General features: G+C 42.7%; 3 protein-coding genes across 3 annotated transcripts; 1 reads left to right on the top strand and 2 right to left on the bottom strand.

Annotated features, from left to right (window-relative positions):
• Window positions 1–468: 468 nt before the first annotated feature.
• Window positions 469–1428, bottom strand: LOC130699709 (uncharacterized). Its single transcript, XM_057521914.1, has one exon. It carries the CDS (start codon window positions 1426–1428, stop codon window positions 469–471), a length of 960 nt encoding a protein of 319 aa, XP_057377897.1.
• Window positions 1429–2022: 594 nt separating this feature from the next.
• LOC130699710 (uncharacterized) lies at window positions 2023–4107 on the bottom strand. Its single transcript, XM_057521915.1, has one exon. It carries the CDS (start codon window positions 4105–4107, stop codon window positions 2023–2025), a length of 2085 nt encoding a protein of 694 aa, XP_057377898.1.
• Window positions 4108–14288: 10181 nt separating this feature from the next.
• Window positions 14289–16125, top strand: LOC130699714 (putative RNA polymerase II subunit B1 CTD phosphatase rpap2). Its single transcript, XM_057521919.1, has 7 exons — window positions 14289–14398; window positions 14463–14580; window positions 14641–14805; window positions 14868–14992; window positions 15052–15633; window positions 15695–15844; window positions 15904–16125. The coding sequence occupies exons 1-7, from the start codon at window positions 14358–14360 to the stop codon at window positions 16064–16066; spliced, it is 1344 nt and encodes a 447-aa protein (XP_057377902.1). The 5' UTR covers window positions 14289–14357; the 3' UTR covers window positions 16067–16125.
• Window positions 16126–16284: the final 159 nt, after the last annotated feature.

Here is a 16284-nt window from a genome sequence, read left to right as displayed (position 1 = left end):
GAGCATTAAGGAATTCCCCGATTTCAGCCACAACAGTATTTAAGACTTGGTCACCTACGACACTAATTCCGAGGTTCACTTTCATACCTCTTTTGCAAGATTGCACGAGCCTCCCCCAACTCCCCCGAAGTGAGGTGCACTCGGCGGCGAAAAACGCCAATCGATGTGTCGACAAGTGAATTGTGCTTCCAGGTAGTCTTTGTTGTTGTGTAATTCTTCGTCTGCCTCGTTCAACTCCTTTTCTCACGCTACATTATTTGTGCCGTTGTCGCTATACACAACGACTGGCTTTCCCCTTATGCTGGAGAATCGAGAAAAGGCCTATAAAAATGCCTCTGCACTGAGGCTGGGAGTCACTTCTAGATGCACTGCTCGGGTAGTAAGACATGTAAAAAGGCAAATCCATCTTTTTTCGTGCCGTCGCTCTCTCCCTCCTACTTTGACAGTCAGTGGACCAAAATAGTCTACTCATGTATGAGCGAACGGAGGCAAGAAAGGCGTTATACGATGAACTGTTAGCTGAGCCATGAGTGGTGCGACTGGTTGTGAATTTTTTCGCTTGGAGGGAATACACTTGTTGAGTAGAGATTTGATTACCCTTCGTCCAGCGGTTATCCAGTACATCGTTCGAAGTTCGTACAATAAGCGGTCGGCCTTAATGTGGTAATTTCGAACCTTAGCATTCCATACTATTAGACTTGTGATACGTTCCTCTGGAGGTAAAATCACTGGATATCTTGTTACATAGTCGACAGGTGCTTGACCAATTCGACCGCCCACTCGCATTAGGTGTTGTTCACCGATAAATGGTCGAAACTGCTTGAGTTTCGACCGGTTTGGCAGCTCCTTTCCCTTTTTTAAGAACGACACATCTTCTGGGTATGCCACTTCTTGTGCACGTTGAATGCACATTGCCAGAGCTACTTCAGTTTCGACTGGCGTTAGTTCTCCTGAAGTCACCTTTGATTGCTTTACTTTGGCACAACAGTTTGCAATGAAACGCAAACACCACGCAAGCACTCGCCCCAGGCGCACTTTGTTTGAATAATATTCCACGCACTGGTCAATCACATTATCACTGGGCTCAGTTTTCGTTGTGTAGACATGAATGGCTTCGGGATCTTGATGGTCGTTTTGTTCGATTTGATCCCACTTTGGCCATAATGGAGGTTCCAACAACAGAAAGGCTGGTCCTTTATGGAACTGCTGTAGCTCTTTGAGATTGTCGGGATCCAATCCTCTACTGCAAACGTCTGCTGGATTCATGATTCCTGGTACGTGGCGCCATTGTCGATAATCGGTTTTCATTAGAATCTTTCCAATTCTATTGCCCACAAACACTTCGTATTTAACGTTAGCAGAATGGATCCATCTGAGAACTGTCTGGGAGTCGACGTGAAACGTGGTTTGGCTTAGATCCAAGTTCATCTCGCGGCAAATTATTATGGCCAAGAGTAAAGCTTCGACAGCTCCTTGAAGTTCGACTCGAGGGATTCAGAGTTGTTTTAGCGGTGCAACATGCGTTTTGGCCATGATGAACGAGATGTCGACTCTTTCACTAGAGTATGTCGTGCGCACATACGCGACTGCTCCGAAACCTAGTTGACTGGCGTCGGCAAAGATGTGTATCCGTTGGGTTGCCGGATGCTCTTCGTTTACTAGACATCGGGGAACTGTGATGTGTGCTAAGTTTGACAAACTTCAAGGGTTCGGGTAGCTCTTCGTCTCAGTCCACCTTGGCTCGCCATACTTCTTGCGTCAACATCTTCATGGCGAACACCACTGGAGCAACGAACCCAAGCGGATCGTATACAGTAGCCACCACACTTACGAGATTTCTTTTAGTGGGTGTGGCGTGTAACTGAACCCTTTCTCCCACCTTGAAAGCGAACGCGTCGATTTCTCTATCCCAAAGGATCCCTAGGCCCGATCCATAGGCAATTTGTCTAAGTCTAAATCCAGTTTTGGGTTGGCCAAGCCTAATGGTTTTAGCGCTGCTAGGACTTTTCTTGGCGACGACGACTACTTAGTAAGGTTAAAACCCCCCAGCTGCAACAGTTTCTTTAGCTGGCGGGCCCGTTTGATTGCCTCTTCTTCCGAATTGAACGAATCCAGATAGTTGTCGACGTAGAAACTTGTTCTTACACTGGCTGCTGCATCTGGAAATTTCGTTTTGTTGTCTTCGGCTGTTTTATTTAAGACGAACAAGCAAGTCGACGGCGACGAGACGGCTCCGAAGACATGAACTGTCATTCTGTAAGTAAGCGGTGACGATGTGCTATTTGGCGACCGGTACAAAAATCGAAAGGCATCTTGATCCTCTTCTGGAACTAAAACTTGATGATACATCTTCTCGATGTCACTACTGATGGGAATTTGGTGCTTGCGGAAGCGCAAGATTATTCCAAGTAGTTTTAGGAGGTAGTTCTGACCACGAAGAAGATTTTTGTTCAAGGAAGTACCTTCACACTCTGCTGAACAGTCGAAGACCACTCTTGTTTTTGTCGACAAACTCGTCGAACTTTGAACACCATGATGAGGCATATAGTTTGTCCTTGGTGTTCTCCGTTTTGCTTCTTCAGTGGACAAGAGACGAGCATGGCCAAGGTTTATGTATTCTTGAATGACGTCGTTGTATCGTTTGGCGTAGCTGGGGTCTCTCTTGAAGCGACGTTCAATTTGGAAAAGGCGGCTGAGCGCCATACTATGGTGGTCCAGTAATTCTGGATTGTCGGTTTTCCACATCAAATCGGCTTGGTGGTGATTTTCTATGTATTTAATGGTCCTTTTCAGGATCTCCTCTCCTCGACGATCTTCTGCTGACATGAGTGTAGGAGGCTGCATAGAGTCTTTCGACTCCAGCCTCCAAAACCGCCCGACGAGTTCTGAAAGGCTCCTTTCTTCTTCCTTCGATGTGATATGAGCTACATAATGGCCTGTTTGCTCATGTTCGCTTTGCGGGCTCACTTTGCCTCCCAAGCACCATCCAAACGGCGTGTTGAAAGCCACCGGTCCAGTCGACCCATCCATTGGTTTACGCGATTCGCTATGGTCGTGAGCGTCTGCTACATCGAGGCCAATTAGAATCGTAACTTGGTCGGATTGAACTTCTGGGAGCTTCAGGCCCTGCAGATGAGGGAATGCCTTTGCTTGTAAGCCCGAAAAGGTTGGATTTTGAGCGACTTGTAGATTATCTACTGCATATGCCCTTCTTGCTTTAAACGAAGTCGACCCGTCTCGCGAACTGATGACGAAGTCCACTATGTGAGCATTGACTGGAGTAACTCCCCCGTCGTAAGAAGTCACGTTGATCTTCGTTGTCGGCCCGGATAAACCTAGTTGTGTTCTGGCCACATCACTTCGGATTACGGTGGAGTCGCTTCCGCTGTCTAGAAATCCAAAGGTATCGAAGACTTTCTCTCCCTGTTGTAGACGAACAGGAACAATTTTAAAGAGCACTCGACGTGGTGTGTCCGACCCGGTGCGTGATACTGCACCAAGGAAGGCTTCGTCGACTTTGTTGTCGAAAGTCACTCGACGTGGTGGTTTCGATTCTGGTGTAGTCTTGTAGTCACTGGAGGTGCTTGCATTGGTTTTTGTGGAAAACTCGGAACCATGAAGCAACGTCGAGTGCCCCGGATTCTTGCATCCTTCGACCGTACATCGAATCGATTTCAGTCTGCAGACTCGGCTGGTGTGCTTTCCTGTGAGACATCGGAGACACCGGCCTGCTTTGAAGACTGTCTCCGCTCTTTGTGTTGGAGACATCTGCCTGAAGGTGTTGCACTCTTCAATTCTGTGGATTGGCTCTTTGCAGACAAAGCACGTTGGGCTGCCTTTGGTTTGGCTAAACGAGGTTGTATTGGGTGGGTTCACCCGCAGACCTCCCCCCTTTGTTTGCAACGAGTTTGTTTCAGACGTTGAGGTGGTGACATGGTTGATGGTAGAAACATAGGGAGTTGGATATCCCTTCCCATTTCTCTTGGGCATAACTGGTGGTGGTGGAAGTGCTAAAGGACCAGCTGTTAGTTTTGCGAAATCTGAACTCTTCGACTGGAGGGTTAACCAGTCGTCCAGATCGACTATTGAAGATACAACAGGATGCATCTTCATCACCTTTCCTCCCCATCTTTCCCTCTCAAGTCTTCGGCAATTTGGCGACGACGTGCATGAGGTTGCCCAGTGACTCTAATTCGCCCGCGAGTCCAAAGGTTGACAGAGCGGAGACAGCCCCATGAAGCTTGTTGGAGAATGTCTTCAAACTGGCGCTGTTATTTGGCTGCACGGACGGAAGTCGAAGCAGATTGTTCAGATGTGTCTGAGCGATGATAGTGGTGTGGCCATATTCTTGGTCGAGTCGATGCCAGACCACTTCGTATTTGCTCGGGTCGTGCACACAATCAGCTACCGAGTTGAGAACATGCGTAGCAAGCAGCTCCTGCAGATGCGCTAGTCGAATCCCATTGTCGCTGCACCGGTTGTGATACGGCGTCATAAATTTCGACTTTAACATTTGGTAGTTCAGCGGGTTCCCGTCAAACTTGGTGATGGTGAGAGGTGGAAGTGCTGACATTTTCAAAGAATCGACAAGTTGGTAGATGAGACTAGAATCAGATTTCGGATCGCTCTTTGACTGTGAGGATGGGGTAATGCCTTGAGGCCATCCTAAAGCTTCGCGACGCTGAGACAACATCCCTTGTATCGATGTGTCCAGATGACCTTGGGATGATACATTTTCACCCTCGGGGCACTGTCTAGATATTTTTGTGCACGTGTGTTGTACAAGGAATTTTAACCTTTCAAGTTCTTTGGACTGCGACTCACTGTTTTTCTGAATAGCTTCTAGTCTCTCTTCGACTTTCTTTGAACTGTACTCGTTCTCTACTACCGTTTGGCCCATCGCAGACTTGAGTCGAATATCCATCTTCTTTTCGACAGTTGCTAAAGATTTTTCGTTAACCTCGTGGATCGATTGTAAAATTTGTTCGATCGCGTTTAACGATTCACTTTGCCGTCTGGCTTGCACAGATGACTTCTTGATGTCATTTACAATGTCTGACAAAAGCTCCCCATGTCGGTTTAGGACGTCTTGTGTGTGGCGAGCTTGGGTTTCGAGCTGTTGGATCTTTACAGATACAGTCGAATTCTCTCTTAGGCTTGCTTTTGTCACTGTTGAGTTGATAGTGACTGACGATGCAAGTGATGATACAGTCGACCGCGATGCTAGATGCTGGTCGATTTCTGGCAGTACACTCTGGTGGTCTGTCGTGAACTGTACTTCCCAGCGTTCACACTCGGCTCGGCGTTTACCTGGTAGAATGGTAACTGTCTCCACATATTTTTCGTGAAGCTCCATGGTCTTTTCGAACAGGCGTACGAGTTCAATGCGCCAGATGCTCAATTGACCCTTGCTGAGACGAATGCCTTGACGGTGTTGGCGGATACAATCGTGGATCCTGGTCGACCGCATGGTATGCTCCCTTTTCCTTAGGCCTCGTGATTGCGTAAGACTGGGAATTGATGAGTCGTGACTCATGTTTCGACCATGGTGATCTGGCCCCGACTCGGCGATTTTTAAGGCCATTTCAGATTCTTCCTTGGTGGGTTTTGAGATGACTCCTGTACTTCCTCCATGGTGAACCGGCCACGACTCAGCGATTTTTAAGGCTACTGTGGGTTCTTACTTAGTGGGATTTGTGACAATTCCTTGGGTCTCACTCTCTTGCAATTTAGGTGAGGAAGGAACAGTGTAATAAATGTTTAACAGACACAGGATGTAGACGATATCAACAGATACAGTTCGAACGGTTAGTCGACAAGTGTGAACACGAAGCGTGGACAACACGAGGTCGATACAGTACAAAGTTGGAAAGCTGGAAATGGAGGTTTACACTATTCGATTTCCAGAGTCCCGGGTTTCGGCACCATTTGTTACGTATCTCTAAAGAATAGCAATAGCTTTAAAGACCGACAGTCTTAAAGTCCCTGGTTCCCTGTCTTGTCAACTAAGAAAAAACTAACGAAGTTTGAAATACTGTATTAAACAGAAAAAAGAAGCACTTCGTTTGACAAGTTTGGAGGGGATTTCGACAGCTGTGTGTCGATTACAAAAAAACACAAGAAGACAAAAAGAAGACTGATTGGGTCGACTTACAAAAGCCCCCAAGAAAACAAAGAAAAACAAAAGCTAGTTAAATCGACAAGTGAGACCTCTAGGGAGTCTTGCCCTTACCGATCAAATCAGTGACAGACTTTACTTCTGAGTCTGGATTCTTGAAAAAGACCGTATGAGTTTGGTTGAAACTCCTTCAAAATATTGAACGAAGGCCAGGAACTGCAGGCCTAGCTGGCTCTTCTCCGTCAGCCGGTTGTGCTGGCACGTCTTGCCAGTCATTCGGGACTCTTGCACACAGGAACCAATTTCTCGCGACATCATCCAAGTACATTCCTAAATTATTTCGTTTGTCCGCATCGGCCCAACCGTTGTGGGTAGCAATTGTCTCGTAGCGTTCTAACCACTAACGTACGTCTTCGGTTGGGCTACCTCGAAAAATAGGTGGACTTACATATTTTCTTACAGCCGCCATGGCTGTTTCTTGCAATTGTTTTGGCGGTCCAAAAATGTGTTGTCCTATCGGAGGAACAACCGGGTGCGTGGGCTTTATTAAATCTTGTTCGGAGTCAGAACTTGATTCTGACTAACTTGCAGGCTTTTCAAACCCTCTTTGGCGAATCGTCTCTGAACTTGATGTCGCCAAATCTTCTCTTGGCGTAGAAATTTCTGAGTCTTGTGCCACGCTAGTTGCTGTGGTCTCGTTACCAGACAGCGCGGTGGGCAGGTCACGAAGCGGGTGCAATCGTCTACTTGGATCCCGAGGGCAACTAGGTAAGCGTGAATTATTCTTCTTCTGCATCGACTATCTTTAAAGCAGCACTAATTCGTTAACAACGGGTAACGAGCTGGATCTCCATCAATTGTCACACTTGACTTTAATTATTTGTATTGAACTTTAAGTGAAAATACAATACACTACAGAATAAAGAGTGACTACGCTTTTTTACTTAACTTAAAAAAGGAGAAGTGAAGAAAACTAGAAGAATCCGGGAGAACTACTTGAGGGCTAAAAAATGTAGGGGCTTTTATACCACCGTGATGGATATGCGCCCCATCTCCAGGGCTGCATGAATTCTAAGATTTTAATTTGATTCTAAGATTCTAATCTTTTCTTGTTTATCTGCTTGTTGCATCATCTTGTCAATAGAAGCTGTATTGTACGCAATTCAAACGTTGGTTGTCACGTCTTTTCTGAAATGACAATCACGTCACTATTTTCCCCTCGCGACAATATGACATTGTCCCTTAAACCCAAAAAATTGTCAGTTTGCAATACTTTACCATTGAAAGCAGTCCTTGCAGTGTAATCATTTCTGCAAATTTTGGTAATTGTGTTGTCATAAAATAATACAACTTAAAGAATAAAATTCATATTGAAACCTGTTGTGTAGCTGTAGTGGTGCGTGCTGCTGTTACCGTTTCAGAGCCCTTCGACACCATTTTTCCGCCTTGGAGTTTGCATCCACCGGGAATATTTGTTCGTAAAGTAACACTCACACTGAGTTAGAACAATGAGGGTATCGGGCTCTTATATTTGTTACACTGACATGTGGTCCAATGTGGCTAGATGCAATTTCACATACAATACGGCAAGGGAAGCAAGTACACACAAAGTTCGTTCTTTGAGGTCTTTTCGGTAGACCGCCTGACGTAAAACTGCCCTGCCTTGCCCCCCACACTTTACACATAAGGTCTTTCAATACTATAAAAAGCGTGCCAGAAGGGTTAAAGGTAACACTGCGAATCAGCTTGCGAATCTATTCTTAATTCTGTTGCTGAAACTGGGTTAAAAATTTTTTGGACAGCTTTAGCCGGTCAAACGGCCATGGTTACGCCAAATGTAAACAATGAACCACAGGTGTTTCAATCATTCAGCCATCTTCACTGCCGACATCATTCACTACCATAACATTTGTACAAAAACTCACAGTTATCCGTCCTGCTATACCGGATAAGTATAATTTTGAAAGAATTAGAATTTGACCGATCATACTCGACCAATATATAATTATATTTTATTTAACAGAAATCCGCTAGATGGACGCATAATCCTCTTTAAGCAAAACATCAAAGCACTTCTATTGCTGCTGCCAGCACAGTAGTGTACTATCTTTGCCGGTGCTATGCCCGGTCGATTAGTCGTCCGAAAACAATTACAACCAATCAAAAGGCTCTTCCCCAACAACATTTCCACTTGGAAATCTAATCTAGGTGATAACCAAGGAAAGTTTGTTGAAAAGTACGTCTTACAGCTTTTAATCAATTCAGTTTAATTGATTTACATCTTGTGATCGAGTGTTAATGGCTATTTGTTTCTTGCTAAAGAGCAGCACAAAGACATGATTTTTCATTTTTGTTATACTATTCATACTTTTTTACAATCAATCAACTAAAGCTACAAAACTTAATGCTTTAATATCGTGGACATCAGGAACCATACGAAATTACATAATAACATACATGGAATGCTACATGGAGTTTACTATTTGAAAAATTAATAAACAGGAGAAGGAATTAGAATTTTTCAACTTGAATAATTATAGCCGATTTATATTTATTTGTATATGTATATATTAATGTATTTAGGATATTGGGGTGGCAAAAAACTTCATCTGCTTTTATCACCTAAATATTTCTCCCTTTGCCACTCCAATACCCTATGGCTAAGGCGTGGGTAGTGACAATGTATGTGGGCTGTTTTAGAGGTAATCCAATGTTTGAAGTCAATGATTTATCTCATAGAATCCTTAAAGAATTTTTAATAAAAAATCTGAAACATATTTCTTTCTAACGCAAAAATACGATACTTTTTATGAGCAAAAAAATATATAAGAAAAAATTTATGCACGAGATTGTAATGAGGCTAACTCGTCAACCATCGCCGCTAGCTGTCAAGCACCAGCACTACTGCCAGAAGAGGGCACCAAAATAAGTTATGCTGATTGCTTACTGTCTGAATTATCTGCGACCAGCAAAACAGTAAAAAAAGAAGCAGAAGGACGTGAACGACGACAACGTCATCGTGAGCTACCCTACGAACCAGTAGCCCTAGTGATAGTATATAAACCATGCAAAAAGTATGAAAATCTGAAAAAATCATTCGTTGTTGGTTAGGAACTTTTAAAATGTTGAGGAAACCCACGCCGGGGAACAATGAAGTGATATCGGCCACCGGACGAAAAGATGGATATTGTGTACATCATCTGCAGAGGCCATGAAAAAGAACACACAACACAAAGAACAGATCTGGAAAGGCAATTACAGGTGGGCCGTCATAACTACCTCACAAGCAGAATCAGAGACAAAGGAATAGTGATCGAACATCCAACGACTGGTAACGTCCAGTAGTGGGAGACTAACGAAAAACAGCAAAATTTCGGACCCTAAAAAATAGCAAGTATTAAGAATTGACAATGAATTACAAAGTTTCTCGAAGGAGCTGGAGAGCGTGAGAGAACAATTCTTGTCTATTAATGAAGCCTTGAACACCAACCTAGAAGCTGGCATAGCCTTATTGAAGGAGAAGGATCAGCTCTTTAATGGCTCTTTAATGTTTCAACACGATAAAACCTAAAAGAACAAAACAATCAAATACAAATGTTAAACTAAATAAAACAGAAATGGTACATATTAGAAACACAAGAAAGCTTTCCGAATGAATCACTGGGGGAGTCAAGAGCCAATGCCCAGTTGATTAGAGAGCCCCGAGGTCTGTTCCCGTTCTTACAAAGTGTTACAGAACAACTATTAGAATGGAATGCGAAGCTAAGAGCTGCTTATCTTGAATCCACTTCCGGTAGCGGCAATGGAAAATCAGCTGAGGATCTTCATACAGGTTCCTATCTTTGATTATGCTTAATAGTACAGACTGTTTCAGTTCATCAACTGATGTACTTACGTGAGTACCTATGTCTGTATTCTTCTGTTCAAAGACCGCTTTTGTCACTCCACTTTGGACTCGTTTCTTTATTTAGGGCTTCCTTTTTCTTGATGCGTCGGAAAGTATAACCGTATCTGGCTCAACCGCCGTCGTAGCTCTATCGTTAAGGGACTCAATGTTACTAACCTACCGGGCTGATTAATCTCGATTATTTGTCTAGCTCTTACATTAGAGTTGAGAGATTTTCCGGTTATGGCATTTTCATTGGTAAGGCAATGAAACGCATGTGTAAGCGTGTGTAAGCGTCGTAACGCTAACGATAATGAGCTTAAGCAAAGAAGATGTATTTAACTGACGAAGCTAAGTTGTCTAGTACCTAAGCTATCTCACATACAGATGTCGTTCGACACCTCAGTAGGCCCCTAAGTTCACCATTTTGACTACTTTGTCTTTACAACGGAAAGACGGAATGATGTACACTAGTTCAATATCACCTGGTCGTATGTCGATGACCCAGATGGTTTTCAGTAAAATCCGTAGATTCCATTACGTCGAGGACATGTATGTTGATCTCTACTAGGGATCCGGTATCATGTGGTGATTGTGAAGATAGTTTCATCCACGTTGAGCACCACTAACGCTGTGATGAAGGAGCATGGCCGCCGATGGTTGGCCTAGTCGTTGCCAATAGCAATGTATCCCAATCTCGCTTTTACTCCATCCCCACTGCCGCCCTTTCCACTCGGATTACCAGTTCCTCCGATACTAGCACTTCATTTGCTACAATTTAGTGCACTTTGAGAAAAAATGGCCAGGTTGTTGCCTATATAACATTACTTTCCTATTGCTGGACTTACCCGTACTCAGGGGATGTGAATAACGTCTACATTCTCCAAATTCATTTCCTAGCGAGCGATCGTGTTGCCCGTGTCTGGTCTGAACTGCTAATATTGCGGACTAACCATAAAAGGTATGTTCCTTCGCCAGGTGCGCCGAATCGCTATCCCAATTGAATGGCAGCTGGATCGAATTCCGTCATGGAATCGTTTACTCCGAAGAGCCGCCTGGATACTAACGTTCATCTCTAAAAACCGTCCTGCTAACAGGACACAAATAAAAACTATGCAACATTTCCGAAAATGTTGCATTACCTGCAAGAAGGGAGGCAACCATACCGCAAAGAAATAATTGCCAATCGACCCGTGTGGGGTAAGAGAAACGAGTTAAAGAGAGTGATAGGAAAGGTCGAGTTGGCGCTGAGAGACAGGGATCCTGAACCTGCCATCCTGTTGCCTGCTCATCACCCAGTCGTAAAATTTATCATCCATCCATCATCAAGACAGACATGTCACACTCAAGCACGCCGGAGTAAAAACCACGCTTTCAAATCTGAGGGAACACTTTTGAACAATTAAAGAATGTCAGCAGACGAAATCAGTTTGGCATGCCTGCGTCAAGTGCCAGCGGCTTCACCGCAATTTACAGAAGTAGCTGGGACTAGGGCCTTCCATCTGGAGTTGACAAAACTATGTCAGCACGCGACCTTCTTCTAGCATTTCAAAGATTTTCCGCTAGGAGGGGCAATGGGTCTGTCATGTATTCGGACAACGCACAGACATTTAGGCGCACTTTCAAACATCTGAAGGTTCTGAGATCCGATGCAACTATCCACGGCCTTCTAGTCCTGCAAAAAACCGAATGGATTCTCCGCCAGCCTAGCCTCATATTGGGGAGGCTTTTGGGAACGCAGGGTAGGAACAATGATGGAGCTAGTATGGCGATACAACGGCCGCGTGTGTCTGGAATACGACGAGTTGGAAATCAGTCTGACTGAGACCGAAAGCGTAGCAAACAAATGGCCACCTACTTATCTGGCAGAGGGGGGCGATAACCCCATCCCCATCAAACCAAACCAATTCCTTTACAACAGGCAATGAAATTGCACTCCGCTGGAGCCAGAAATTAATACAATGACTCCCAATTTAACCAACGCGCGACCCATTGAAATGGACTGTCTACGCAGGGAGTATTATTCGTCAACGGCTACTTGCTCCAAATTGACAAATTTCACTGCAAGGAACGGCCTGGCCACAGGATTCGAGTAGGCGAATTTGTCATCATCCACCATGACAACATAAACTTATGTGGACGGTCGGAGTGGTAAAGGAGTTAAGTACCAGCAGAGACGGGTTGATTCGATCAGTAATGGTCAGGACCGATAACAGGAACTTGATTAAACACGAGATTCACTACTTACATCCCCTGGAGTTACGCGAAGACCAACCTGACGACATAGAAGTTATAACCGCGCCAAAGTTGGAGCCAGAAGAAGATGCAGCTCCATCCTATTCAGTCGCCAGCCCGGTCGATGAAGTCGGGCCGTGGAGCACGGGATCTGGTGTTGGAGGTGTTGGGAATATAACACATTCCCAACAGGAGATGGCACGTTCTGTACATCAAACACACGCCGGCCCAGCCATTTTTCTGTATTTGAATTGGGTGGTCCTCTATAGAGGGCCACCACTGTACCTTTAACCCTTGTAACTAAGCCCAGCCCTAGGCCTATCGCCGTCTCGCGAGAGAGAGGGCAAGAGGCAGTCAGCTGAACATTTCCTACATTTAACTACAAATTCTCCAGTGCCTCCCGTTTCAATTTCTACATTCTTCAACTTATTCTAAGCTAAAGTCAGAGCACGGGCTGGCTATTTCCCTACAACGGGGTCAGAAAATTTCCTAGGACTCGTAAAAATTTTACAGCAGATATGAATATAAATTTTTTAAATACCATATTTAAAAATGCGCCTAGTCGATGGAATCGATGGTGGCAATAGCTGCTGTTGTACAAAAATACAATATACACTATTTTTTCAGACATTTTTCGCATCACCTGTGGCAGTAGAAAAAGGTGTCTAGACCAGCCAACCCAATCTATGGTGGCTTATTGTCATACCTACCCTGTGTCTGTTTTTAAAAATAACCCATTAATATATTTTGTCCATAAATAGTTTTTCCAAAATAAATTGGTGTTCTCTTTTTCGTTCAAGATACACTACAGCATCCTACAATATGGTATTCGAAAAGATTCATAATCCTAATTTATAATTTAAGAATTAATCATAATGGATGACAAAAAGATTGTTTTCTCAAAACAAATCAGCATTGAACCACTGAAAACTGCGTCTTTAGGCGATGTTATACCCCTGAGGTATTTGTTCTTGGAAACGTATTGCTAGGGATATCGATATAACCTATATTTTATTGAGGTATATAAGCGATTTTATAACCGCTATCAAGCATTTTGCGAAATTAATGGATTAAGCCGTTAAAGTCATCAACGCCTTTATCCAGAAAATTTTTCAACTTTGACAGGTGTAGAACGCGGATCTTTTGTATCCCTAGTGGAAATTGGTCTCATTCCATCAGGTTATAGGTATAATGTTACTAGCATATAAATAAACCTAATTTAACTTTAGCAGATATTTGTATATGTTACGCGACTTCCTTTTGCTTTCAAAAAATTATTTTTTCTATATGAAAACATGAATTGAAGGGTTATATGAATATCATTAGCAATACAATCAGATTTACCACGATCGCCATCAAAAATCGATCGTGATCCCGATCGTCGGTCGAAAAATTGATCGCCGATCCGATTTTTTGAGAATGATCGGATGTTGTCTAAAAATGATGGAAGAATGGAATCTGAATGGAAGAAAAGATCAGCAAAAATTCGATCGCCGATCCGATCAAACTTCGAAAGATGGGATCGCCGATCCCGATCAAAAAGTTGATTGGTGCGGTAAATCTGAATTCAACATACATTAGCAATCATTAGCCATAATTACATTAATTAATAGCTAGGCGGTATAATGGTTGATTCACACAGATTGCAGCGATTCAAAACCGATGTAAGATGACATATTTTTAATTTTTCTTTGTCGATATACTGTCATTAAACCGATGAAAAGAGATATTTTTAATCAATGGATGACCATAGCAGGTGATGGAGAGTGATATTGTGATTATTACAGACATTTTTCTTCTTAGCTTCGGGGGTTGGTGGCCTAAAAAAAAATACAGTCTCCAATATTTTCCCAGACATTTCTCGCATCACCCGGGGCATTAGAAAAAGGTGTTTAGACTTAAATTACTTCAACCCAACTTATAGTGGTTTAGCGCCAAACCTACCCTACCTCTATTTAAAAACGTAAACAGTTGATATATTTTGCCCACAGATGGCTTTTGGAGAATAAATCGGTTTCTCCTTTTTGTGCAGGATGCTGTACAGTACAATCCGTCCTCATTTTACGGTTTATTTTTCATTATCAATGTTGTCTGCTAGATTCCTCAACTATAACAAAAATGAATCAAAACGCTAATTCTAAGGAAGTTTTACGAGAAAAGTAACTGAAATGGATATGAAATTAATAATTGATGAAAACTTAAATTTTATTCTTCGAAATACAGACGAGCCGCTGTGGAAGCTGCCTTTCGAAAAAAAAAAATATCCGAGCAAAGAGCTCTTGGCACCGTTGAATACATGGTGGAAAGTTTATCAGTGGACCCTCATTGGCTTACTAGTAACGTAAGCAGCTTTTTTACTTCATTATCTGTTATAGATCACATAAAGTTTTCATGTTGGCAGGGAAGGTTTCTCAATCCATCATATTATCAAGATGCAGTTGAAGAAAGAGCCATAATTAAACAATGTGGATTCCCAATATGCCCGAATATCATTGAAAAAGTATGGAAGCAAAAATATTGCATTGATCTAAAATCAAAAAAAGTCTATGATGTCACCCAAAGAAAGGTATTCTTACATTAATTTAGCATCTTTTTTTTACTTTTTATTTAGCGACTGTGGTGTATTAGAACTTTTGCAGTGACATTTGTTTTTCAGCCTCAAACCATTTTAAGAATCAATTGCTAACTAGCCCTCTTTGGATGAGAGATAAAGAAAAAATTCCGACATTTGAAATCAATTTGGCACTGAAGAAGTAACACTATGAATATATTATGTAATCCTAGAAGTGTATGTCTTTAAATATATATGTAGGGGACTTCCAGGAGATTATATTCCCCTAATTACTGCTGTTGTTGCTGATGAAGATGGCAGCTCAGAGGATATTCCTGAAGTTGTTGTAGAAAAAACAGTTGCAAAACCGAAAATGGTGCAAAGAACGGTGTTGCGGCCAACGGTTAATCCGTACGAATTTGTTTTGAAAATCGTACAACAGTGGTTGACAGTAAAATCGTTTAAGTGGCTTGAAAGAATTGATGAGGTATCACTAGGTGAAGATGTTGAATGCATACAAAAGCAATTACATCAAATGGAAATAAACAAACATGCTGATACAAGGATAATTAATCACCTGCCGGAGCCGCTTGAGCTCGCTGCTAAGCATAGTGATCCAAAACGCGAAGCCCAGCCATCTCTGAGCCAAGTTCGTGCATTCCTTGCTGGACATTTGGAATACGCAGTGGAGAATGCTAATGGGGATGGGAAAGCGATTAAAGATAACATAACTCATGTTATCGAGAAAACAGAAAATGAAGTTCCTATTGTTATCCCCTTGGCAAATGCTTCGTCCCAAAAAATCCTCCGTAGAAAAATCGTCATGGATTATGTAGAGAAATGGTGATCATGTACATTATTATTTGGCAATCAGTTGCTGACGATGTCGTTTTCTTCAATACAGGTTCCCGAAGTTGGCTACTATAACGGGTCTCGAGTTTCGTCGATATCAGCGGGATTTAACTCAGCTTGTATCGACTTTCAATCTGGCAGCCGACACGATTACACTGCGGCCCCATGAAGTATCTCTCATGTGCTTCATCTTATTGTTCCTGTATGCCAGTTAACTTATCTAGCCTTAACCGTAACATATAATATATCATCTCTTTCTAGGTTATCCGTCAGAGATCCTGCAATTAAAGAAAGGTTAACCTCTGAACGAATTCAGCTTAAAGTGGCAAAATTTCTGGCTGCTTATGAAAGAACAATGGAAGAATTCGAAAAAGATATCGATGTTCTACGAGAAGCTTTCGACTTCAGGATGAATTGTACCTAAATTTTCTTTACTCTGATTCTCGATAAACTCGTCAATACATAACCAGTTTGCTGAATTTAGTTTTTTGTTTTTATTTACTTGTGACTTTGTGGTGGTTCTACAAAGACTTGCTGATGTAATGGCAAAATAGTTTCTACAGTTCTTTGTGTTTTTTTTTAAGTATGAAAAAAAGCTTGCACTAATTTAAAAAACCAAGGTAGTGGGACTGAAATTAGCTG

This window comes from Daphnia carinata, chromosome 8 (genome assembly GCF_022539665.2).
Source record: "Daphnia carinata strain CSIRO-1 chromosome 8, CSIRO_AGI_Dcar_HiC_V3, whole genome shotgun sequence".
Lineage (NCBI taxonomy): Eukaryota > Metazoa > Arthropoda > Branchiopoda > Diplostraca > Daphniidae > Daphnia > Daphnia carinata.
This window is presented reverse-complemented; position numbering and strand designations above follow the sequence as displayed.